The sequence below is a fragment of the Zootoca vivipara genome, chromosome 2 (assembly GCF_965207765.1).
Source record: "Zootoca vivipara chromosome 2, rZooViv2.hap1.1, whole genome shotgun sequence".
In the NCBI taxonomy this organism is placed as follows: Eukaryota; Metazoa; Chordata; class Lepidosauria; order Squamata; family Lacertidae; genus Zootoca; species Zootoca vivipara.
In genome coordinates this window covers 42,221,750-42,247,744 of record NC_142584.1, presented here as the reverse complement: position 1 = coordinate 42,247,744, position 25,995 = coordinate 42,221,750, and the positions used below count along the sequence as shown (strand labels likewise).

The 25,995-nt window shown below is 40.4% G+C and overlaps 1 protein-coding gene across 1 annotated transcript in view; it reads right to left on the bottom strand.

Moving 5' to 3' along the window:
- Positions 1-13,075: 13,075 nt before the first annotated feature.
- GABRA1 (gamma-aminobutyric acid type A receptor subunit alpha1) overlaps positions 13,076-25,995 on the bottom strand; it is a 33,925-nt gene continuing 21,005 nt past the window's right edge. Inside the window, exons 6-10 of the mRNA XM_035099293.3 lie at positions 24,912-24,994; positions 22,339-22,482; positions 18,709-18,861; positions 15,598-15,800; positions 13,076-13,537 (exon numbers count right to left, since the gene is read on the bottom strand). Of these exons, the coding sequence (XP_034955184.1) occupies positions 13,220-13,537; positions 15,598-15,800; positions 18,709-18,861; positions 22,339-22,482; positions 24,912-24,994 (901 nt within the window). The 3' untranslated portion in view covers positions 13,076-13,219. The remainder of the gene's footprint in view (positions 13,538-15,597; positions 15,801-18,708; positions 18,862-22,338; positions 22,483-24,911; positions 24,995-25,995) is intronic.

Below are 25,995 nucleotides of genomic sequence, written 5' to 3'. Positions count from 1 at the left end.
ATGAGTGATCGCCAAAGAAGAAGAAGCAGTATAAGAGACTTCCAGTGGCTTTGAGGTGCAGTAGGAATTTTCTGCTTCTCCATCTACTGTCCTTTTCAGGCATGTTTTCTTTTTTTGCCTCCTCTGTGCTGGATACCAGACGGTGTTGAGAGTTTAGTGGGTCCATGTCTCTAATGAGGTTAATTGCTCAGATTTGACAGGAAAGCATGGGAATTGAAGGGGTACTGGTGAACACCCTTGGGTACATTTGCTATATCATACCTGTTCTGCATTTGTAAAAAAAAAAATGGTTTGTAAGAACTTAAGCAACCCCAGATATGTAGGGTGTTGATATGTGTTTTAATCTGTTTTTAGTTTATGACAGGTTTTAGTATTTTGAATGTTTTAAACAGTTGGTTTTTTGTTTTTTTTACTGATAATTTTAGTCTTTGATGGGTTGGGCTTTTTTGCTTTGGTTTTTTGTTTAAAAGCAAATGGTATATAAATTTTATGAAATAAATAAAAGAGTTGGCATCTCCGGAGGCCAGCAGCCAAGAGCCATGACCTGGTTAGGGAGCACCCATGAGGTGTGGAGTTGTGGTACTCTTATGGTGTCAAGAATGCATCCCTATAGACCTTAATGGTGGGATCCTAGAAATATTTTTGCTTGTCAAAAACACATTCAAAACAGCATCTTCTCTTGTTGGCTGTGTGGTCATTGAATATTTTATCATCTGTAACAGCCAAGCATGGTTGATTCTTTCTAGACATGCCAACTTCTGATAAAGATTGTGAGGGCCCAACTTGATGTCTTGAGGATCCAGGGGGCAGAGCTGAACATGGTGGCAGCATGGCCCCAGCAATAATAATAATAATAATAATAATAATAATAATAATAATAATAATAATAATACCCCACCCATCTGGCTGGGTTTCCAGTTGCAATAATATTGCAGCTATGTCAAAAACTGGCTTGCTTAAAAAAAATACACAAACTGATATGGAAATGTGGAGAGCTAAACTTAAGATTTGTGCCGGGGGGGGGGGGGTCAGAAACTTTGAGAAACCAACATTGACTGATTCACCAATCCCTATATGCCGTTCAAACACCAACTGCTGCCTTCCTCTATCTCTCTGGCTCCTCTTGGTGCCATTTGAAGCAGGCCACTTTCCCTTTCTGCATGTCAGGGATGGTCCAGTTCCTACAAATTATTATTCAGAAGTTGGTTCCACTGAGTTCAGCAGGACTTGCTGCCAGGTAAGTCTGGGTCCAAAGGTGGGCAGCCTAGGTGGGGGTTGCAGTTGTGTAAAGCCGCCAGCGTAATGAGGGACGAGATGAGCAATGGAGGAACTTCTCCATTACCTTTTGAGTATCAACATTCCTTGAGTGGGTCCGGTGCTGCTAGACCCACTCAGCCATTGAAATCAAGGCCAAATTATGGCTTCAAGAAAATGCAGTTAGTCCCCACGCTTTCATATGCAATCTAGAATGAATGTCGGTGATGAATAAATTGCAGAAGCATGTTACGTCTTCTGAGAGAGGATTTTGTGGAGCAGCTAAAACTGTTTTGTTTTCTTGGTGATTAATAATTTGTGAAAGCAACAGCCACAGAGAGCAGGGGAAAACAGCTGGCCGAGGGTAAAGGGACAGAAGAGATTTGTCTATTCGTTTTTGTGTTTCTTTTTTGCTTCCTTTTCGTAGATCAGCTGCGGCCAAATATTTGTTGGCATTTAGGTCCACACAGTCTTTACAAGTCAAAGCTCTGGGGCACAGCTGTCCCAGGACGATGGCTTCCTAATCCTGACACAGGCGGCCTGAGGCTAGCCACTCTTTGCTCAAACCCATTGCAGTTTTCAGTTCCTGAGTCCCTTATGGCGCAAAGCAATCTGTCATTTCAGCTTTGTTCCCTGCCTGTCTCCCGACTCTGACTATAATAGGGTTTGGCAACGGTGCCAGTGAGATAGATCCAGATGCATGGCATTCAGTGATGGCTTGGGAAGAGAGGAGGTTGATTAGGGCAGTACCATTCCACTCCTCTGCGGCTGTCACTTGAGTCACAGCGAGACGGGGCTCATGCTGCTCGGCTTCACTTGGGAGCCTGGGGGTGCAGGAGGTGGGGAGAAAGACGTCATTGGACAAACAGGTTATACCAGTATGTTCCCCCCCCCCTGCCTCCTTCTGCTGTAACTGGGTTTTCCTTCCAGGACTCAGTTTCACCTCTCTCCACTTGGAATCCTAGGTCTGTAGTTGGAGAGAGAAAGACAATCCACTCTCACCACTCAAATAAACAGCACCAGTAAGCAGAAATGCAACTATCTGGCCATAATCTTCACTGTAAGAATGCCTTGGGACTACACCAGGTAGCCCCAAGCCAGGTGAGTAAAATGAGACTCCCAGTGCACTTTTCATTGCAGAGTTTACAGGTTTCGTGTTCATTTCTCCTTTATTTGGAAATGGATTGTTTTGTTCTAGAAGCAAGCGAATGCTAAACCTGCACTATCTTCCACTATGTTTCCAGAAGTAGTATTTGCATCACATGAAAGCTCAACTATACTGTGGAAATTAACAGTTAGGAAAATATCAGGAAAACAACATGAGCTGCTGTGTGAATGCAGCCCATGACTGTTTATAGTGAGTGATATGATGCAGCTGTAAAGGTGTAGTGCAGATGGGGCCTTTATCTCATAGCACCCATAACTTCCTGGCTGATTGAAATAGGAGAAATAGCAGGCTGGAGCTGTTTTTCTCAGAGTTTGCCTTTGTTTGTTTTTAGAAAGCTATGCCTATGATGCCACAACTGAAAGTTCACGCTAAACTAGAGGAGGTTGCTCTTTGAAAAATGTGAAAATGATGGTACTTTTCAAGGTTCTGCATTATGTTAAAACAGGTTCTGCTCACAAATGTTGTGCTGTATGGCATATAGAATCATAGAGTTGGAAGAGACCACAAGGGCCATCCAGTCCAACCCTCTGCCAAGCAGGAAACACCATCAAAGCATTCCTGACAGATGGCTGTCAAGCCTCCGCTTAAAGACCTCCAAAGAAGAAGACTCCACCACACTCCTTGGCAGCAAATTCTACTGCCGAACAGCTCTTACTGTCAGGAAGTTCTTCCTAATGTTTAGGTGCAATCTTCTTTTCTTGTAGCTTGAATCCATTGCTCTGTGTCCGCTTCTCTGGAGCAGCAGAAAACAACCTTTCTCCCTCCTTTGATATATTTGAACATGGCTATCATATCACCCCTTAACCTTCTCTTCTCCAGGCTAAACATGCCCAGCTCCCTAAGCCGTTCCTCATAAGGCATCGTTTCCAGGCCTTTGACCATTTTGGTTGCCCTCTTCTGGACATGTTCCAGCTTGTCGGTATCCTTCTTGAACTGTGGTGCCCAGAACTGGACACAGTACTCCAGGTGAGGTCTGACCAGAGCAGAATACAGTGGTACTATTACTTCCCTTGATCTAGATGCTATACTCCTATTGATGCAGCCCAGAATTGCATTGGCTTTTTTAGCTGCTACATCACACTGTTGACTCATGTCAAGTTTGTGGTCTACCAAGACTCCTAGATCCTTTTCACATGTATTGCTCTCAAGCCAGGTGTCACCCATCCTGTAGTTGTGCCTTTCATTTTCATTTTTTTTGGCCCAAGTATTCCCTGTTATGGGCATGGATTGAAAATATGAACAGAATTGCCTTCCTGGTGATATAGTAAAGAAATGAAAGCAAATGAAATTTTGACCTTCCTTATTGTGATTTTCATGACTATCCAGTCTCAAAATCCATAATTTTATCTGGAAACTATTATACCCATGGCTAAGAAAATAGGTTTATTTGCTTCTGTTAGTATTGTTTAAGTTTCTTTGTAGGTACCAAGAGATTCACTCACAGATATAGATGTTTTGGAAAAGTCTAGTGCCACTTGTTGATTTTAGCAATTTTCCTCTTGACCATTTTGTCTTTTGGACTTCAAATTCATTTTCCATATCTCAGTAGAGTAGAAATGATTCCATTCTACTCTTTGCTCAAACTCTGCAGAACAGAAACGGTCCCTTCCATCCATTCCTAATCTGGATCTCACATTCAGCATCCTTGAGTCAATTGCTACATTCTTTATTTGGAGGCTCTCAAGAGATGGTATTGTTGTCATGAAATGTGACTGAAGTCCTGAACTCTGCTGGTCTGTCTAACTATATATATATATATATATATATATATATATATATATATATATATATATATATATAATGGCCTGAGCTGGCTAAATCCCAAAGTAACCTCAACCTCAACTGTAACCTCAAGCATTATTTTTTCATTGACTCACATACCTACCTGCACTCAGAGGACTTACTTGTGCAGCAATGATATCTTGCTTCCATCTGACATGAGTTAACCTGTGACCTTTGCAAGCCCCTGGAAGTGCTACTCTTTTTTTAAAAAAAAAAGCTAACAAAACATTGAAAATGACAATACATAAAAAATATAATAAAAATTATCATCACAAAAACCAATAAGGAACAGAATTAAAAGAGCAACAACGATAATTGTTCAGTAATAATGGAGTGAAATGGATTCCCTTAAGGAAGGGTTTCTTCAATTTTGAAGGTTTTCCCTAAAATACATTGAAATCCATATTAATAGCACTTTATTATAAATATATTTGGGCTTCAAAGTCAGGTAACTGAGTATTTGTTCCTGTAATTTATTTCCCTTCTGTATTTACAAGATAGCGTATGCAAGTCATGGCATTACATAACTGTTGGTTTCTTAGAAAATCATCCAGTATAGTTTCTAGGATTGTTGCATAGATCATGGTGCAGTGGATTCCCAAGATAATATTTGCATTCCTATTTAATAATAAAAAACTAATAATATTAAAGTTTTGAAATGTGACTGTATTGTTTTCGAAAGAAGGAACATTGTAGGATAAATTTGCTTTGTTTTGCTTTGATTTTTTTGTTGCGTGCTCTATATTGCTCTGTACTAGAAGTTCTTGTCGTTGTCCAGCTCTAATTATTTCTCTGACCTAGAAATCCTCTTTGTTGTGCAGCTCTAATTATGTTCTAAAATTAAATGAATTATCATTTCCTATTTGTGTCGAGCCTGCATTTCAAAGATCTTAAATTCACCTTATCTGTCAAGCAAACTTTCTTGCCTAATAGAACAATGGCGATAATAAAACAAAGTAATAGTTAATAGAATCCTTTGTGGGTTTGGGATACCTAGGGATAATAGCATGTCTGACATTCTTTAGAGCCAATATTTACCTTTATCGCTGCTCACAGCCTCCTGAGACCCATTTGTTGTGCAATTCCCATTAAGAGTTTGTAGTAAAACAGCCTGTTGTCTTACTATTTTTGCCATTAAGAACACTATGTTATAAATAGGTTGTCACTGGTGAAGCAGAAGTATTACCAGAACCTCTTCTCCCTAAATATTACTCATTTCTTGATTTATAGGCAGCTTTTTTGTTTTGTTTTTTCAATTGTCCATTTCTAATTGGCATTTTCGCAGTTTATTCCTAGCTCATTTCTATTTTTCCTACTATATAAGGTTTCAACTACAACCATGCACTAACTGCAAGGTTGGTTCAATCCCAGTTTGGTGCTTTGGGAAACAGTCTATCTGAAGTGTTTCAGAGGCTTCTCAGTTCAGCTCAAGGTTCAAGGCTAATCCCCATTCAGGAAAAAAACAAAGCTTTGTTTCTTTCTGCCTCCCACGCCCTTCACTATTGGATTATAAATAAATAAATGCTGTATTTCTTTTCTCTTTTGACAGAAGTGAATGAAATTTGCAGGCATAGCAGCCCAGCAGGATGGATAAAGAATGACAAATCACATCTCATTTTATCCCCCCCCCCCATTGATTCAAGGAACCTTGGGCAGATTCCACTTTACCCCAGGCAAGGCCAGAATCCTTCCAAACTACCCCACTCTCGGGTTTGAGTTTTGTCCAAATCTGCTGCATACTTCTTTGTGTCAACAAGATCATAGCTGATTTTGTGAGGGAAAAGAAGAGGAAGAAGAAGAATACACATGTGGGCTAATAAACATAATGGAGGAGAAAAGAATGGAACCCCATGTAGCATGTCATTTTGAGAGACAAATAGTGTTATCTCACAAGCTTAGCTCACAGAGAAGCCTTGTTCAGTCGGGACTTTGAACTGAAAAGCTCAAAAAAGAAAAACAAATAATCCACAATGCTTCCATTCTTTGCCTGCCCTTTGGGTGAAACAATTTTAATTATCTAAAACCAGGGCTGTGTTCTTTCTGAACCTGCTTGCCTGAAGACAAATCAGATGGACCAACTCTGCCCATTCATTCTTTATTTTGCTTATTTTGTTCAGTCTACTGTGCAAGGCTCTCCAGCCACAAAGTGCATGTCCTGCTTTCTGCAGGTCATCATCTGGGTTCAATAACCCAGAGACATTGTTACTTGGATGAGATTTGGTCAGCCCAATTCACTCTGGCTCATTTTGCTTCACTCTTTTCGACTGAGTGCAGGATTGCAGTTTGGGTTGTTTTCCTTGAAACAATTGCAAATCTATCTAGTCAGAACCAGACACATCATAACCCCAACCCACAAATTCTCACATGCTGCAGAAGAGCTGTCTACAGCCCAGTTGTCAGTGAAGGACAGGAGAGAAGCAGCTGATGAAACACAGAATCTTAAGGGCATTCCCCATGTCTAGCCATTTCTCCCCCAATCTAAAGTGTTTCAAAGTGCTGTGTTGTTACTGTTGCTGTCTGTCAGGAGTATGGGCAGGAGTCAGGCTCTGGGGCCTGTAGTGCTTTGCAGGACTGGGGCCTGCCTCATCTTGTGCTGGAGAGGCAAGGAGTGGTCACTCAGGTGAGGCCACTTGATACCTCACTGCACCTGGTGGCAGGAGCTGGGAGGGATAAAAGCTCAGCATTTCCCTTCAGCTCTTTGCCACAGCAACACTATCCCTGCCTGGTTGCCTCTGGCCTCTTGCTTCTTGGACCCTCGCCTTGCCGACGCCTTGATCCCCGACCCTTGGACCCTTGCCTTGCTCCTTGGACCCTTGCCTTGCCGACGTCTTGATCCTCGACCCTTGGACCTTTGCCTTGTTGACGCCTTGTTCCTCGACCCTGGGACCTTTGCCTTGCTGACGCCTTGCTTCTCGACTCCCAGACCTTTGCCTCTGCCTTGCTCCTTGACCCTGCAACTGCCTGCTGCTGGACCATCAGCCCTGCACCTGTTCCTGCTTCTACATCACCATCTTGCCTCTGGTCCTGACGTCCTCAGTCAAGGCTTCAACCGCTCGCCGACCGGACCGTGACACTGTCATCATCATCACCTTCTAAATAAGATTTCTTTCTTTCTTTGGTAGCCAACATGTAGCCAGATGTTGTTGGACTACAACTCCCATCATCCCTAACCATTGGCCATGCTAGCTAGGGTTGATGGGAGCCAGAGTCCAACAACCTCGGAGATGGGGTGTGTGTGCTTTCTTTATTATTTCAGAGGCATGTCCCAAATAGCTACTACCCTATGACACTGATTCAGAGAGTAAAGAAGACTGGGGATCATCAGCTTGCCAAACTGTCGCTAACTATGGAACAGAGTCTTTAATATCCCCATATCCCATTGTCTCGCTCTTCTCTTATAATGGCAGTAACACAAAGTAAAAGGCATGGGAGAGGCACACGGTACATATCCACCATATGAATGGGAATGGGAAAGGCAATTGTTCTTCATTTCTCTTTCAAAGATTTTTGTTAGAAAATGTAAAAATGAAATTGACAGAAATAATGTGAGATAGATTGTGCCCTACATCCTACTGAAATCAAAGAGACTTGCAGGGAATTGTAATTGTGTCCCCTTCCAATGCTTTCATGTCACACCCAGCTTTGGCTGCCTTGTGCTGCTAATACTCAATTTCTGTCACATTAGATGACAAATCAACATTTGCATCAAAGCCATGTCAATGATTAAGCTTTAAAACCAATTTTTGTGCCAAGTACATATCAGATAAAGCAGCCTCTGTTGTGCCGTTCTTGGTCCTTGGCACATCAGATCCTTGAACAGCAGGCAAAAAAAAAAAAACCCCATCAAACCCATTCTTTTCTGTTTACAGAGTGCATATCAAAATCCCCTTTACCTCTGAAAAGCAGAGCTCATTTTTGGTTTTATAGCACATTCAATAGGCAGTGCCCTTTGCCTATCTTACAGAAGACTTCATTAAAAAATGAATAGCTGTTTCTTGCAATGTGCACAACAGACAGTGATGCTGTGAGTACAAAATACCTTCAAAACAGTTTAGAAAACTTCACAGCAGCTGAATGTAATGGGTTCCTAAGCATCAAGGAAGTCACTAGGTCTACTGAGATGAGCCTGCAGTGAGACAAAAAAGGCAACGAAAGAACCCAGGCCTCTGGAATTTTTGTCATTTAGAAGGTTTTGCCTTTCCTGTTTTATCTGACATTAATTGCAATCAGATGTAGTGTCACAGCAGCAGCTTGACAGACTGATAATACACTTTTGTACCTCAGTGGTAAAGCACCTGTTTTGCATGCAGAGGGTTGCTGTTGAAGTCCTCACATCTCCTGGTATGGCAGGCAGAGACCCCTGCCTGAAATCCTGCTGAGATATGCCAGCCGGTGGAAAGAGTACTGAGCTAGATGGACCAGTGGTCTGACTTATATGTGCATTTGCATAATTCCTGCGCACCAGCTTGGTTGCTCGAGACACTTTTTTTTCTAATCCATGCAATGTATGCGTACAACAGGAGTGGGTGGGTGCATCTTTTCCAAGCAAACCCGCAAAAAATAAATTAAAAATCTACCGAAATCTTAAGCTACTCCCTTTTGTAGTTTGATGTTTTCCAATGAGGAAGGGAAATGGAACTTTCCCCAGTAACTCTCATGCAGTTATTTTAGAATGCATAATAAGCCAAGCTGAAGCTAGGTCTAGTTCATTGGGACTCTAGGTCCCTAAAACAGATGAAGGCCCCTTTCTAGTCACAATGGTATGCTTTAACTCAACTCTTTTGGTCATGCTATCAATGGAAGTTGGTGGGAAGCACAAGAGTATGTCAGCATGAAAGTGGTTTTAAGGCAGGGATGGGGACACTCTGGCCCTCCCATTCTTGCTGGCCTCCGGCTCCTACCATTCCTGTCCCTGTTGGCTGGAACTTATGGGGATTGGAATCAAACAACATCTGGAGTGCCCCAAGTTTCTCCATCTTTGCTTAGAGAGAGCAGCGGTAACTGCTGCAGACCTGGCACTAAAGAAAGACTAAGAAGAGGTGCCTGCTACCATATGGTTTTGCAGCTGTTGCTTTTTTGTTTCTTTGTTTTATTTGTCTCACCAGCTTCTCTAAGGGACTCCTTTCTATGATGGACTATGATGGAACCTTGGGTTAAGAACTTAATTCATTCTGGAGGTCCCTTCTTAACCTGAAACTGTTCTTAACCTGAGGTACCACTTTAGCTAATGGGGCCTCCTGCTGCCGCCATGCGATTTCTGTTCTCATCCTGAAGCAAAGTTCTTAACCCGAGGTACTATTTCTGGGTTAGCGGAGTCTGTAACCTGAAGTGTCTGTAACCTGAAGCATCTGTAACCCGAGGTACCACTGTACCATTCTTTTAAAATGCAGATTGAGGATCATATTCATTCATATAACAGATAATCTTATTTGAACAAGGCCTTCCCATTTTCTTACGTGCTGACTTCATTTGCTTTGTTTTGTTCTTTTATGTCTAGGCCTTTAGCCTAGATAAGTTAAGTATCACTTCTTCCCTTAATTCATTTACAAGTTTTCAACCATGACCGAACAGTATATTCAAGAAATATACAGTTGTATTCTCAGCAGCTGTGGGTCTCCCTGTTGCAGAGGGGCAGAAGGTGTCAACAACTAATAAACTCAATCCATTGCCAGAACTTCCATAATCCCTCCTCATTTGTTGTGGGCATTTATTTAGATCTTTTTTCTTTCTTTTTTTGGACCTTATGAGAATGTCCTCTAATAAGCAAAACACGTGCACACCAAAACATACTGTCTTCTACAATGTATTGTCTTCTTCTGTACATTTATTTCATGCTATGTTTTTGGATTGTTTTTGAATGGCTGGGATTAAACAACTATGGAAAAACTTTTATCAGCTCATGTGATGCTTCATATTTTCACTGAGGATTTTTATCTTGTCAGTTTTACTATGCAGTTAATGGCCACAAATGGGTTAGTAAGGATTAGGGAGAAAGAGGAAATAAATACAACAGTATCCCTTTCCACAGTGCTTTTTTCTTCTTCTTCTTTAAAAAAAAAACACTTTTAGGGGTACTCTCATTTTGACTCAAGAAAATCACGATTTTATCGGGGGGGGGGAATACAGTAAATGGACAAAAGTGCAAAGATTCACAAAATGTTTAGGGGTATGCGTTCCCCCAGAAAAAAAGCACTGCCTTTCCAAACGTGCTGTTTTCTGCCGTTCCTTCCAAGTCCCTCATTTTCTATAACATGGCAAAAGAAATTTCTGCCTGCCTTATCATTTATCAAATCAGTCTTAAAATGAAGCCATGTTTAAACATGAAATAAACCAAGTAAAAAACATTCACTTGTGTTATTCATAGTATTTTTTTAACTTTATTAATATAATTAGAATTACAGTATGACATAAAATAACGAGCTTTTGCTAAACTCTGTAAAGCATTACATGCGTCTGCCATAAACAACCTCTATTATAGATTTAGGTTTTATTGCCACATCACTGCACTGAGGTGCAATAAACATTCAATGTCATCTTTTGTTTGTTTGTTTTTAAATTATCCCAGGAGTAAACAGAAACTGTCCTCTATAAGAGTGTATCATTATTTTCAAGGAAGACTTACTATTATTACATGGTTTAGCAAAGCACTGTAAAAAAGCTACATAGAGAGAATACCTTGTCCTCGATAAACTGTGCAATCAGGTTTATACAATATACTATTCGCATAGACTAATAAACTAAGAGATGGTATTATGCAGTCATTGCATAGCAAAAAAGCAGACTACTTAAGTAATATTCACATCTAATGTGCAAAATGCAGACCAAAAAGTAGCAAAATGGATAATTAGGAAGGTAAAAGGCCCTGAATGAACACCCTAGTTTAAACGCCAAAAATAACAAGATAAACAAATACCGAAGTTAAAGAGTCGTATTTTATTTTATTTTATTTTTCTATACATATATCTACACATAATACCAGAAGATTACACATCCTCCTTTAGCAAGCTCCAATCAAATTCGCTCATCAAGTTTAGACAGGACTAAATGGTAGACAATGAAGCGTTAATTTTTGTTTAAAAAAGTCTCCTTTTCTAAAGAAAAAGTTAACTATTTCATTTTGTAGATACTAAGTGAGCAGCAACCTCTTGATTTATTGAGAAAGAGTATATAAAACATTGCCTGTAACATGTATAGATATCAAACTGACTATCTTATTAGCTATTTTGATTGAAGGACCATGTAGCATTGTTTTTTTAAAAATGCATTCACTACCATGTGTTATGGATTCTGAACCACTGCGTTAATGCTTCCAAATACCCATCAGTGTCTCCAACATTTTGAAAATATCCGTCTCTGAAATTTGACTACCCCCTCTTAAAATAAATTCTCATCAGAAATGAAACTGGGCTAGAATTATTTTTTGAAGGGAATACTAATAACTTGCAAAATGGACATCTTGTATTTAAAGCCCTTACATATTGTTCCTACAAATATATTGCTACAGTAAAAATGAAATGTAATAAGTTTACTCAATAAAATGTATTTTCCTGTACATTCTTTTGTGTATGTTTTTTTCTGTATTTAATGCTACATATATTACATCACTTATAATTAACAGTTATGTATCAGCAAATATAGCAATAATATACAGATGATTTTTGTCTTAAATATTTTACCATTTTCCTACCAAATATAACTCCATATTTTCTGTATTCACGCGTTACCTGAGCATACCAGTCTTAGCCTAATAATATACACTGGATGACAGCTTCAACCTGAAAGTACTGTACAGATAGCCACTTTACGAATGGAATTAATTCCAAGCTCTCCTCTTTGTCTTTCTTACGTTTAGTCTTTTCATTTTCTTTCAAATGCCACTGACTCCTTTTTTTAAAACTGCAGGCTCTAAATATGTTTCTTTTTTTAAAATATAACATATTAAGAGCTTAGAGAGGTGAACCGTACACAATATATTAAGAACATAAAAAAGTAAAAAAATGTACAATCTCATGCTGTATATTTACAAATATTATCGAAATAATAGATTTTGTCATTCTCCTACCCTTATATTTCATTCTAAAGCTTTTAATGTACGGTTTTATAAAATAATACATTCAACTTTTCTGGAGCTTGCAAAACTGTGTTCTTGGTTTTTTCCCTTCCTGTAACAAACAAAAACCTAACCAAAACAAAAAATTCACCCTGTAAATAACCCAAGAGTCGGTTTCTCTAACGCGTTAGAAGTAATGAGAGCTCTGCACTTAATGTGCAATAGATTCAATATTATCAAGTCAAGTGACAATCTGATGCTTAAAATAAGACTGCAGCGAGAGAGCGTATTAAAGCATTCATCATCGTTAATCAAATGTGCTATTCTGTGTTAACCTGTACCATTAGTAAGTAGGCTTCCTTTTTATGTAAATAACATTATATACTTTTAAAACTGGTGGTTGGGAATTTAGGCAAAGAAAGAAAGAAAAATAAATCTAGGAAAAATATTGTATTTTCTGGAATCCACCACTTTGGAAAGATGTATATATTCTATAAAAGAACTGAAAATAAGTAGCACTCCAAAAATGGAAAATACCATACCATATGTGCAACGTGAACATATATAAAGACTGCTTTACCTTCTATCATTTTGCATAAAAATATTTCTCTTCTGACATGTACAGCATCTGTTATGGGAACATTCAGCAATAGGCTATCTACAAGTGATTTGGATTTCTTACATTTCTCTCTCTCTTGTTCAGATTCACGGTTCAGAATCAGGTGTCTACATCACATTGTTACAGCCCTAGAGTACAGAATTAATATCTTTCCTATTATATATTTATATTTATATATATAATATACTTTTACTTCGTAAAATAAGGAAATCTCAATTTCTTTTAAGACAGAGGCAATGAAGCAAATGGGAATTGCTGTGTGTTTGGAACCAAAAATAAGAATATTAATAAGACAATCCCCAGTGCAAAAGAGACTGAACAAACTATATATATATGGTTAATAGGGTTAGTGAGGAGGAGGGTTTTGGTCTTTAAGCTGGGGCTCCCTATTTAAATAGGTAGCCCAATACACTAAATTAAAAATCCCAAAAAGCAATGGGAATGCTATTCTTGATAGTCGGTCAATTTTGCTGACGCTGTTAAAAGTTTTCTTGGGTTCTGGAGGTTTTGCGTCAGCTTTGACGTCTTTTGGCTCTATTGTTGCGCTTTTAGCAATGGTAGCTAGTCCAGGGTCCCTTGCGATATTAGCGGTGAAGCTAGTTGCTGTCGCTGGTGCTGTGAACGAGTTGTTTTTCATAATCAGGGGATCCTTTACTTTCTTTGGCTAGAAATGAGAAAGCATAGACTTTAATCCAAGACATCCATCCATTCATTCAACCATCCATTCAAATACTTGGACGGCTCCGAGACATATGTATGTTTTAGGAATATGCAAAACATTCCTTTTGTTTTCCACATGGATATTTCCATATTGTAAAAGAGAGAAAGAGAGAGGCGGCATTTCCCGGCCAGTTATACACAAAAGCAAACGTGCACATTTAGGGAGGGCAAAAATTATTGATATTTGTTTTAAGGCCACGGGGAACTTTAAATACACATGTGTCGATGGGAATGTATATATGTAGGTTGTTTTATATGAATAAGTTTGTTTTAACAGAAGGGTGTCTTGTAAGCATGGGTTCATCCTTCGCTGTAAAAATTAAAAGGCTGTCCTTGATAGAGTAGGATGTAGAAGAAGGGGCTGCAACTGTTTACACACTTACCTAAGAGAAAATCAATTGAATTTAGTGGAATTTTATTATGAATAGACATTCTTATGATTGCACAATTTCAATTATGCATGTCCCCCCATCTGAAATTCTACCTAGATTATAAAGGTAAAGGGACCCCTGACCATTAGGTCCAGTCGTGACCGACTCTGGGGTTGCGGCGCTCATCCCGCATTATTGGCCGAGGGAGCCGGCGTACAGCTTCCAGGTCATGTGGCCAGCATGACAAAGCCGCTTCTGGCAAACCACACAGCACACGGAAACGCCATTTACCTTCCTGCTGTAACGGTACCTATTTATCTACTTGCACTTTGACGTGCTTTCGAACTGCTGGGTTGTTCATCTAATCTCACATTCTATACATGTTGTTTTGCACAGCAGCTTCTGAGCTGCAGCAGAATATTTTGTAGTAAAAGCATTGAATTTCACTATCAGTGCCTGTAAAAGCTCGTAACAGTTCTTTACTAGCCCAGTGCATTACATTATAGCACTGCATATGAGAGGGCTAGTAACTGGTTGGCAGCCATGCATGGAGATGGAGAAAGTGTCACTTCTATGTTTGCCAAGTACGCCTGAGCACAGAGATGTGTGGCATAACTACACACATTCATTTTAGAAAAGAACGGAACTCTAGATGAGAGAGCTCCATTTTCTTCATTCATTTCAATTAAATGAACGGAAATCCAAATGAACGAGCTCCAAATGAAAAATCCATTAATGTGTCATTAGTTCTATTCATTTAATTGAACTGGAACCCTGGAAAGGCCTGGACAAACCATAGAAATGTCACATGTAGGAGAAAAGAGGCAGAGACAAGTGAAACTGCAGAGGTGAACACCGTCCAGTCTCTATCCAAGCCCTTGCCCACTTATTATTATTATTATTATTATTATTATTATTATTATTATTATTATTAATAATAAAAAAACCTTTTGACATCATCTCCAAAAAAAGTCTCCAGCAATGTGCAGTTTTCTGCCAACATCACAATTTTCCCCAATGCTATTATTTTCAGACTCAAGGGTCTGAATGGCACATACATATACTGTACATCACTTGCTGTCTTGTGATTTGATGAATCATCCATTGGTGGCTCACTGCTGAATGTCCAAATCTTCTCAACTGAAAAGTCTTATTTTGACATGGCAACAAGGGTGATATGCAAGCTGCCTTTGAGGTGCTGAATTGATGTTTGCTGTTTCACACATATATGCAATTGCTCAGCAATTCACATGTGTATGTGTGATTCGCTCTTAGCTGCCATCTGAAAAGGAGCTGCTGTAAATTCCATATTTCAATGCAAATATGGACTTCTTTTTTTAAAAAAAAAACATCATTCTTAATGGGCTGCTGAATTCATAAATAAGTTGCTTATTAATGTTGAAAGGGAACTGCTAGCATCTGAGTTGTAACGCCTTTGGGGGGAATTAATGATACTGGATTCCTTGTAACAGTCCTAATACAAGGTGTGGTAGAAAGCAAATTGAACTCCGAGGGGCTTACGTTTGAATGAGAATGTTTAGGACAGGTTGTCAAGCTCAAGCACTTTGGTTCTGTAGGATCATGTTTCCCATGCAATGCTTACAGTGTGTCATATGACAATGTATATTATTACCTTTTCAGGAACCACACTCTTGCCATCCCATGCATAGCCTCTCTTTGTAAAGTAGTTCACCGTTGCAAATTCAATCAGTGCCGAGAAAACAAACGCATAACACACGGCTATGAACCAATCCATAGCAGTGGCGTAAGCCACCTTGGGGAGAGAATTCCGTGCGCTGATGCTCAGGGTGGTCATTGTCAGCACAGTTGTCACTCCTGTAAAGCAAAGCAAGAACATTTCAGAACTCATCCAATTGCCACCCTCTTGCTAACTCCCATCCACCGCACAACTGTGATATCGCTTTGAGGCCATTGTAATTAGTTACAGGCGTCTTCAGGTTTGTTTAGCAATACCATGGTCCTTCTTGTAATGCAAACATTGGATCCACCAGCAGGAGCACCCCCTGGCCAGAGGTCCACTTGGGGTGTGCTCCAGCAAGCAGAGCAGGGGAGTGTGGCTTTTATCCTCTCACCCTGTCCCAGATGTTTGGAGAACCCTTTGACTCCATGTGAGAAGTGGCACTGGGAGCCACCGAGGGAGGAGGGATGGGCAAAAGTTGTTTCTCCCACTCTGCCTGGGGGATCCCTTCCCCTGGATCAAAAAACCTGAGTCTGCCAAAGGAAACCTCTGGACCAGATATAGATGTAGGAGCAGATCAGTCAGGATCCAAAGAGCTACATTAGAGTGCCCAAGGGCTTGTGTAGGAGGCATTGCTGTTGGCAAATCCTAAATCCAAGCTCTCCTTGACCTGTGGAAGTAGTTTCAGATACCTCACATCTAAGCTATACTGTAGATAGAACATACCGAGTGACAGGCATTATTTTCATTCAAGTATTCTATATTTTTATTGGATTTGAAGTTGTTTTATGCCTGTTTTTATTGTCCATTGCTTTGTGATGTTTCATGGGGAAAGATTCATAAATGAAACAGATAGTACTGAACAAGTGCAGGGTAGCTACTTTTATATACACCGCACCATCTTGTGCATGTTTCCATCAAAGGAATTTCCACTGTGGGCAATGGTGCTTACTTCCAGGCAAATGAACCCAGGATTGCAGCATTAGATATTGCAGTAACATAGAATCGTAGAGTTGGAAGTGACCCGAAGGGTCATCTAGTCCAATCACCTGCAATGCAATGCGGCCGCCTGATTTATGGCAGTTCCCATGCTGTCCACCTTCCATAAAAACTGACGATAGGAGATCATCAGGTTTCAGCTGGAGAAATCTAGAGCTGAGAATCAAGTCATATGAGGATTGTCCCTGACCACTGGACAGGGTGAGGAAGTCCACATGAGGGGACAGAAGGTAACCCTATTTAGGTGTTAAAACAATTTGAAAACAGAACACAGGACCAGTGAGAGTGGGGATGAGCATACCAGCTCAGCTGCTCTCTCACCCCCTGCCCCCCCAATCTTCCACAAATTTTGTGCCTCGCAGCAGGGAGCCTCCTATACTCATGAAGGCTCACTGCGCAATGCTGACATCTGGAAAATCAGGGTTTTACATCATGTGGAGAAGCGTACTTGTCCCCACTCTTCTTTCCCTGTGGCCTGGATTACTATAATTCCTGAATAGAACTCTTGCTCTACCGATGAACTGGCAAAATGTCAGTTATTTGGATTGTGATGGTTTGCCACTAGGGGATGCCATTTGGATTTTCTGCCTGAGGCACCAAAACATCTTGAGGCAATCCTGATTGGAATCACATCCCTCTTGGCATCTGAGGCAAATTACAGTGATGGCTACGCCTCAACTGGACAAGCCAGCTTAATGGTTTTCCGATGAAATGAATAGCCCTTTCCATTTGTCTTCTTGTTTCTGAGCCCTATCTTGCATGCTGCAGCAACGTTTTCAAGCTGTTCTCCACAAGCTTAAAGACTAATGCTGATGAAATAAGAAAAATATTGCTAATGTTGATTAAATAACAGGGGGAATGCCACTGTGATCATATACTTTGCATTTTGAGTAGTGATGTTGCTCACCCGCCGCTGAGCAATTTTATTTTAACTAGCTGCTGAGCTTTTACTGAAAGTGAGAGGCCTGTATCTCTGTTGCATTGCTTACCGTTGCGTTAAATCACATATTCACCAGTTACCTTGACAACTGCAGACATTTCATATATTAAATCTCTGCTGCAGTATATTTCCACTGTGTCAAGTGTTAGCCAAAACACAGAGCAGTCAGAAATATCTTGCACTATCCATATTCAGATGCATTATTTATTGTCAGAAGGGGAAAATAAGATGACCTTTCAATTATCAGTCATCCCTGTTCTGAAATGTCTTCAACTGCATAAAGATTTGTGTAGAAAAACTGACTTTAAGGTTGTAGTCCTGCCCAGCACAACCCTATGAATGTCTGCTCAGGCCCGTTAAGTTGTATTTACTCTCACGTAAATGTCCATAGGATTGGAGCCTAAATCACAAAGAAGTAAATGGAATTTAAGCATCCTGGCCACATACAGAATAATGGATCAAACTCTGCTGCCTATTTCTCTGTGTTTACATTCATATGAAATATCTGGAGGTTTCCCTTTTCCACAATAGCTAAACGTAAAGCTTTAGAAGGGAAAACCTAGTCAAATGCAATATATAACCTCCCAGAATGAATTGAATTGCTTTGTGCACCCTTCCTTAACTTGGTGTTCTGCACTGCAGTTCCCACATACAGCATACAATTCTCATCTGGAGAGCATCAAGTTGGGAAAGGCTGGCTTTGTGTCTGAAGCTACTGACAGTGGCTCCTAGAATCCTGCACAATACAGCCATAGGCTTCACAGACCTGCGTTTTATTGGTTCCTGTGGTCCTTATCTTGCTATTGGCTAACACCATGATGTTGCCACAGAAGCCTGGAGATAAGAGGTGGCAAAACACTGGTTGGGGAAAACTGTTCTCAATTATTCTGCTTAATTCAAGACCAGAGCAGCCTAGTCCATTAGGGCAATTGAAGAGCTGCCCCACCAACCTCAGCCAGCCTCCAACCAGCATGCCTTTTACTAACAACGAATCAGGAGGTAGCTCTGTCCGTCACTGTCTCCGACTTCAATTACGTTTGGTCTCCCTGACTTTCGCCCTTACCAGTCAAACTGAGCACCAGTCACCAGTGATACAAGACACTTACCAAACACAGTTCTTGCTGGAACGGATTCTCTGTTGAGCCAAAAGGATACCTGGGATAGAATCACTGTCATGATGCACGGCAGGTATGTTTGAATGACAAAGTAACCAATCTTTCTCTTCAGATGGAAATGGGTCATCATCACAACATACTCTCCTGGATGGGAAGGGGGAAACCCAAGAATGAAACGTCAACGAAATTCCTATGGGACAACATGCTTCAAATTCACAGAACAGAAATCATGCAGAAACTAGTATACTTTTTGTGCATGGGGTATGTTGTTTATTGTTTTTTGCAACAGCTAGTCAAGAAATTCAGGAAAGGTTAAGAATTCCAGGCTCGGACTTTTGGAACTGGAAGTGTCCCCCCCCCCAAAAAAAGAAAAAAACACCTAAGAGGCTTTATCAGTAAGATACATCATGCCAAGTGATTCAAAGCTGCACGTTCCATCATCTTAAAATTCCATTTGGATAGATTTTGCCAGTGACCCCTTATTTCCTGTTTCCCCCCCTTCCCCTAATAGGGATAAGCTCAGCAGAAGCATCTTGGCATCTGGACATCTTCTGCAGAGTATCTGCTCTTTGCTTATGGGATATCATGGCTTGGATTGCATAGATCAGGTTTCTGCTACTTTTGGGTCACCAAACTGAATGCAGCTCATCTGCCCTGGTTGGCAGTGTTGTCCCAACAGCAGCAGAAATGCAGCTTCTTGTTTTTGTTGCATTCCTAGGACTGCAAAAATAAGGGGAGGTCATCATGTATCTGGGATGGTCAGTATTCATAGCTGGTAGATTGGGTTCACCTTGGTCATCTCAAGTTGTGCCAGCCTGGCATAGATTGACTTTTGAGGGGTTTGACTGGGCTGACTTTTTAGGAGTGGTGATTTGCCCAATTGTCCTTCAGACTCTTCCTATATCTGGGTTTTATAAATTAGTTTCCTGACTTAGCCTTCCTCTTTTAAAATTATATGATATAATATTAAATAATATTATTTGATATAATATATTATATCAAAACGAATATTTTGATATTTTTAAACTATAGTGGTACCTCAGTTTATGAATGCAATTGGTTCCGGAAGTCTGTTCATAAACTGAAGCGTTCATAAACTGAAGCGAACATTCCCATTGAAAGTAATGGAAAGTGGATTAATCTGTTCCAGATGGGTCCGCGGCGTTCGTAAACCAAAAATTTGTAAACTGAGGTGCTCATAAACTGAGGTTCCACTGTACTGAGAATATTTGGAATGTTGCGAAATATGGTGGATGGCTAGAATTCTGTGTTACAGATTAACCAGAGAGGTGTGGGTCAGGTCATTTTATATTAAAAAATCATCAAGAATCCCTGAGGTATTTCAGTGAAATTGATTGACAACAAGGTCAGGAAGATAATGGGATTTATTCAATGCTGAAGACACTGCAATGGCTTCTAGGTGAGGTGGCACAAAAGGGAAATGTGTTCTCTCTCCTACACAGAATTTTGAAAAGGCAAAATATCTGCCTTTGACCTTTCTTTTGTTATGTAAGTGCCAGGGTAAATCACATGATTTAAAAGGTGGGCCTTCATTAATCCCTTTGTTTCCCTCCCCAACACGTATTTTAATGGTCTCAGATCACCCTTCAATTTCTCTGAATCTGGTTTGGAATTGGGTTTTTGTTTTTTTAAAAAACAAATGACTCCCCTACTGTGTCTGCATATGTAGATAGAGGGATACAGTGCTTTTTTTTCCTGGGGGGATGCAGGGGTATGCATACCCCTAAATATTTTGTGAATCTAAGTTTGGCCTCATTGAGGGGCAGTATTTCAATAAGAGTAGGAAAATGAGAGTACCCCTAAACATTTTTTTAGAAAAAAAGCACTGGGTAGATGATAGATAGATAGATGATAGATGATAGATAGATAGATGATAGACTCTCTAGTTCACTATTTCCAACCCACTCAGTTTTATCAAGCAGAGGTCTCCTAGACCCCCGTCCTTCATACATTTAAAGTATCACAATGCAGTAACTGAACCTGAGATCTGCACTCTTTCACTGCATGATCCCCCTCGCCCCCGGGATATCCCTCCAGGGTTATGCATATGTTTATGTATCTAATTATATGTATGTATCTATTTAGCAGTGATGTGGCAACATTTCAGGTGAGGTCTGAAAGGCCTCTCCAACCTTTCAAAAGGGTCCAGTCTCCACTGTGCAGTGTTGTAGACTTAGCTTTCTTTCTTCTTGACTTGGTAAGTTCCTTTGATATTGTTTATTCCTTGATGCAAGTTCCTATCCTGCTTTGTTTTGTTTTTACTTCTCTGTGCAAACATCTTGTGCAGAACTTGGCACACTAATCATAAATAATAGTGATTAATGTCTTTAAAGCCATTATGCTAATTTTGTTTTTGATATCTTGGCAAATTGGAATCCCTTATTTTTTTTCTGCCTGAACTGCCTCGTTCCTGGCAGCATTGAGAAGATGGTGTGAACAGTGACTCGAATTTTAACTATGCTCGTTCCATTAAGACTACATTTCTGTAGGGAATGCAAATAGCAGGATGGGTAAATGGTCTTTCATATCCTGGCTTCTTTGGATGGAAATAAAGGTTTGTTTGCACATTCCTGAAGATGCAACCAGTCAGGCTGTATTTCTGATACAGCTCAGCACTCTCCGAGATGCTTATTTGGTTCATGATTGACATGGAAAAGTATGCTTGTGTGGGAGGCAATATATTACAGTGGCTGGAACCTCAGATTCAACTCTGTAAAATAGAAATACAGTAGCTGCTTTCTTAATGGGATGATTTGGTAGGTTTCATTGACTATTCAGTCTGAGACCAGTGAGGACCTTTCTTGAAGTCCACTCCCATTGGGTTTTGCTAATATGGCTTATTATTATTATTATTATTATTATTATTATTATTATTATTATTATTAACAGGCAAGATGAAACTAATTTTGGTCACTTTGATAACCCAGTTGTATGCATGCCAGGCAGGTTATAGGATGTCATGCAACGTTGACACTGAGCTCTGTTTGTTTATATGCTTGAACTTCACAGGCAGTGTGATTTATTTCCCCAGAAAATGGTAACGCTCAAGCTTATGAACAAATGGTGCTCAATTTTAACAGCAAAAGGAGTAGGTGGGTGACAGGAACTGAATCTTCTCCCAACTGTCACTTATTATCCCGCAAGCCATTTCCCACAACTTTTGCACAGCTAAAACATCAAAGGGAACCGACAGCAAAAATTAAAAACGATAAACATTTCAAAAATAACAATTTAAGAAAACCCAGACAAGAGAAGCAAGTAAAATCAAGATGGGTGGTTGGTCAAAATGCCTCCCGGAAAACAGAAGAAAATTTTCTGCTTCCTTCTGGGATGGGATATTCTACCATTTCAGCGCCACAACAGAAAATCCTTCCAAGTGTCCCAACTGACCAGACCTCAGATGCATGTGAAACATGCAAGTGGAACTCAGGGAATAAAAGACATAGGTCTTTTAAAGAGCATATGGCAGAGAACAAATTTAAAATAAATTATAAAAATACATCTCATGAGATATGCCATTATTTTATGCAGCATTCCTGACATTAAAAACACTCTTGCTGATCTGGCTTAGTAGAGAGAGAAATCATATTTATCACCCACCTGTACTGGACTGCACAATTCCAGAATCTACGGTTTGTCCCATGAGATCATATTGATTCAACCGAGAGCCATCCTCAGCTACTACAACAGATCTTGCTGGTTCCCGTGTCCATTCATACATCACCTCTGATTTCGTATAAGCATCTAATTAGAGGGGGGAAAGTCATTTCCAAAGTAATAATTGGCTACTCTGTTTCTCAACAAGGCTGCCTTTTCTCCCAACAACAATCCAATGAAGACCATGGCAAAAGTGAGTTTGCCGAACTTCTTTTTCTTTCTGTTATCCAAATGCACACCATGAAATGGCAGTAATATTGAGAGGTGTATTTTAAGAATATTTGATATGCAGGCATATACCACATTTCTGAACCTAAAAAGCACAAGTACAGGCTGGGGGGGGGCTTTCTCTCTCATTTGCCTGATTGATGGTGTGAAAGCACCTACCACAATATCCTGACTTTGGTCCAAATGTCTGACTCCATCACTCTTGAACCCAACTTATACTTTGCCTTTGTCTACCATGTACAACCCCCAGGGTGACTTGTGCCATTTCAATTAAGACCCAAACCAGTCTGCTTCCAGCCATTTCAGATTTTAGATTTAAATCCCCGAAACTGCTTGAGCAGTAGAATTATCTGAGTTTAAAGCATCTGGAAAGAACCCCAATGCCTTTCTTTTTCCCTTATCAGGTTTCTGTTGTCGTTTAAATAAGTTTCACCTTTTTAATTCCCAAGGAAATCTTCCTAATGAGTCCCTGCTTTAAACTGCGGTCGCACAAAGTTTGGAGACTATCCATCACTCCTTTCTGCCCACTTGGTAAATGCAAGACTCTTTAGTCCATAGTAAGTCATTCTGTTTTAGTACCCAATAGGGAGAAATTATAGAGCTAGTATGCTGACCTCCATAATAGATCAAGGCACTAAATATCAGGAAAATATGCCAGCTATAGTGGAAAAAGAATTTATAATTGATGGAGCAAGTTGTATTATCTTGGCACCCCAATGCACTAATGCTGTTGACGCAATGAGAGGGTTCATCAGCGCTGAAGAAGGTCAGTTTGTAAACAGAACTTCTTCTAATACTAGAAGCAGAAGATATTCAGAGCTGTGACCACTCCCAAACTCATCTTTTGGATGAGAAGCTGACACCGGGTGTGGAATCTAGTACAAAAGGTGGCTTTTCCCCAAGAGAGCAGCCGGAGGAGTGATTACTATATCTCAGATCTGTGGTAGCCCCCCAGTATTCCCCAGATGGGAATCCATTATGTTGGAGGGCTATTTGATGCAAAATATTCCTCCTGATGGTCCTGCACAATTATTTTTAAAATAGTTTGGGCAGAGACATGAGATAGTAATACTGGGAATCATTGCTTGGCAGGCATTGACAAGGGTCTGTGTTGATGTCTAGATCTTTAGGTCAGCATGTGAACTTCAAATTGCCATCACTCCAGTAAACTGAGCAGGCCCTTTGCTATATATATACCCTTTGTGAGCTTCCAAACACTCATCTACAATTCCCCTGATCCTTTTGGGAATGACTAACTGGGACATCTATGAGTTAAAATCCAACTGAAATGCATATGATGTTTGTAAGTACATCTTGCTCTTTCAATGGAACTTGTATACTGGCAGGGGCGTAGGAAGATAGGGGCAGTGGGGGCGGATCGCCCCAAGCGACGCGATCCCAGGGGCACCATTGCCGCTGCCCACCCCACCCCCCTGCGCGCGCCACACCATGCTCCAAAACGTGGCGCGCCCCACCCCAAAACGTGCCCCACATCTCTGTGCACGGCGTGCCATGCCCCAAAATGTGTGCCGCCCCCAGAACGTGCACCACATCACCGGGGGCAGTGCGCCTGCTCTCCACCCCCGGTGGCGGAGCATGAAGTTCCATCGCTGTATACCGAGGATGTCCAATAGGTAGATCATAATCTACTGGTAGATCATGGGGTGTTTCTGGTAGATCCTGGTAGATCCTTGGCACCTCAGTGATCTCCTCCCCCTGAAAAAAGCTTAACAACTCTGGCTCCCCTCTCACCCATAAAAGCTCCACAACTTTGCTTTCCCAAAAAAGCTCAACAACTGTGTTCCATCCAACAACAAGGGGTAGATCACTGCCAGTTTTTTATATTGTGAGTAGATCTCAGTCTATTGGGAGTCGGACATCCCTATTGTAAACCAATGGATTACACACTTATTTGCATTTATTTTCAATTTAAATTGCTCCCCTTTGGAGGATCCACATTTTTTCTGTATAAATTACTGAAGTTCTCTTTCCCTCATAAAATGTAGCTGTGGTCAAGCAGAAATAGGAACTATCTATATGCTGTGCTATCACAGTGCTTTGTATAAGTCTGGAGCAGAGCCATTTCCTTCTTTGGCTAAGGCCTAAGCCAGACAGGATTACATTTATTCATGTAGAAAATCTTCATTTAAAAAATAAAAATGCAGTGATTGGAAAATGTGTGTACACACATACAGTTCCAGGCTTTTAGGTCTCCTGTTCTGACTGTTAAGCGGCCTGTGGAAAGGAAGGATGGGGAGGAGGGGGGATGATTGTTAAAGTCAACTTACAGCTTCCAAATTTCAAAGGGCAAGCATGTGCATCCATAGGAAAGTCTTCTAAATGCATTGGACATTCTGCTCTCACTGTGAGTCTATAAGGGGTCACAGGTAATAATACATATTTAGGAGCAAAAAGTGCCTTTAATACAAATTATAATAAAAGAGATCTATTCCAGCACAGTAATGTGGTATATCAAATATCATTTGCATGAACTTCCTTAAGAACACTTTTGCTCCCTTGGCTTACAAAAAAGCATTTATCCACTTCTCCTCACCCTTTATCAATAGCAGTAATGTTTTGTGCTCTGTTATTACAAGGATCTTTGTAGTTTTCAGTTTGCTCTGTCGGTCACATTGAGGGGTTCAATGTTTGAACTAGAATAGTGGATAGAAATACTCAATTTATCAATAAATAAAACTCAGTAGTCACTGGTTATTTTTGCTTTCGGGGACAGTTCCAACACCCTTACTCCAGTGCTCATTTCAGTAGGACTAGGCTGGAAAAAAATGGAGTTGCAATGTGCAAGTCTAGTAAGCAATAGCAAAGCTAGATTTCTGCTAGGTCTCTTGGTCTCCTTCTCCATTTAACCTGCTTTCATTACTTTCAATTTGTTCCATTTTTGTTTCTCAGGGTTGCTCGTCATCATTGCATTCAGAACAGAGCAGTGCTGAAAGTACACATTTCTGAAATTCAGAAATATACCATTTATTAATTATTTTCATACCCCTCCATTCATTGAAGGAGCGTAAGATGATGTACCTGGTTGTAGCCACCTATGTAACAACTCCATGAAGGAGTGTGGATTCGAACCTGGCTCTTCTCCATCCTAGTTGGACACTCTAACCACTACACTAGGCTGATTTCTCAGGAGAATTTCCAGCGCTTTTGTAAAAGAGTTCCTTTTACTTTTATACTCTTCCTCTTTTTCTGTTCCAGAACAAAAGCTTTTACTGGGGTCTGCCAAGCAGACCATAAATGCCTACACTCCTTCTGATGAGCAAAATCAGCTCTGGATCTTGTAAAAGGAGCAGAACAATATCCCATTCTTCCCGTCGCATTAGTGTGCTTGGCTTGTCAAGTGAGACAAACCCC